At 56.3% G+C, this 615-nt stretch overlaps 1 protein-coding gene across 1 annotated transcript; it reads right to left on the bottom strand.

Annotated features, from left to right (window-relative positions):
* Nucleotides 1-366, bottom strand: PV07_09976 (uncharacterized protein; the record flags this gene model as incomplete). Its single annotated transcript, XM_016397273.1, has 1 exon — nt 1-366. One exon carries the CDS (start codon nt 364-366, stop codon nt 1-3), a length of 366 nt encoding a protein of 121 aa, XP_016244464.1.
* Between the last annotated feature and the right edge of the window lie 249 nt (nt 367-615).

Genomic DNA, 615 nt, shown 5'->3' with positions numbered 1-615 from the left:
TTAGACGCCGAGGCCCGCACCGGCTATAAGGCCCCGAAAAGCGCCTAACCGGCTATACTTAGCGGCCTTACCGAAGGACTCGGCCTCGATCTCCTTATTGATGGCCGTGGCCAGGATTTCTTCGCGGGCGTTGGGGTCGGCGGCGCCGTACGCTACTTGACGGACTTCGTACGCTTTCTTCGCGACTTCGAGGGCGAGCTGGGCACTTACAGACGAGCTTTTCTTCATGTCACGCTCGGGGATGGCTAGTGTGCTGGTGGGAGTGGAAATGGGAGATGCATTGTGGGCTTGTATTGGAGTAGTCTGTGGCGTCCGTGTTTGCGGCTTCTGCTGCGACGCCTTTAGTGGCAGCTTCTTGGGCGGCATCTCGGCAGATGGATAAATATCTGCTCAAACCTCAGGGCTGTTACCGTCCGTGCATCGAATGTGCATCTTGTGAGGAAGTTATACTGGGCGACGGTTGAGGCAAAGCTGCACCCGTATGTCACTGTGAGCCAGAGTTGCTGGGCAGTGCCACAGCAGTTTGCTGCGTACGACGGGGCCATTGATGAGTTTGCCAAAGTCTTGACGTCAAGGTCGGGAATCTTCATGATCTTCGTGTCGATTGTCACCGTA

This window comes from Cladophialophora immunda (assembly GCF_000835495.1).
Source record: "Cladophialophora immunda strain CBS 83496 unplaced genomic scaffold supercont1.6, whole genome shotgun sequence".
Lineage (NCBI taxonomy): Eukaryota > Fungi > Ascomycota > Eurotiomycetes > Chaetothyriales > Herpotrichiellaceae > Cladophialophora > Cladophialophora immunda.
This window is presented reverse-complemented; position numbering and strand designations above follow the sequence as displayed.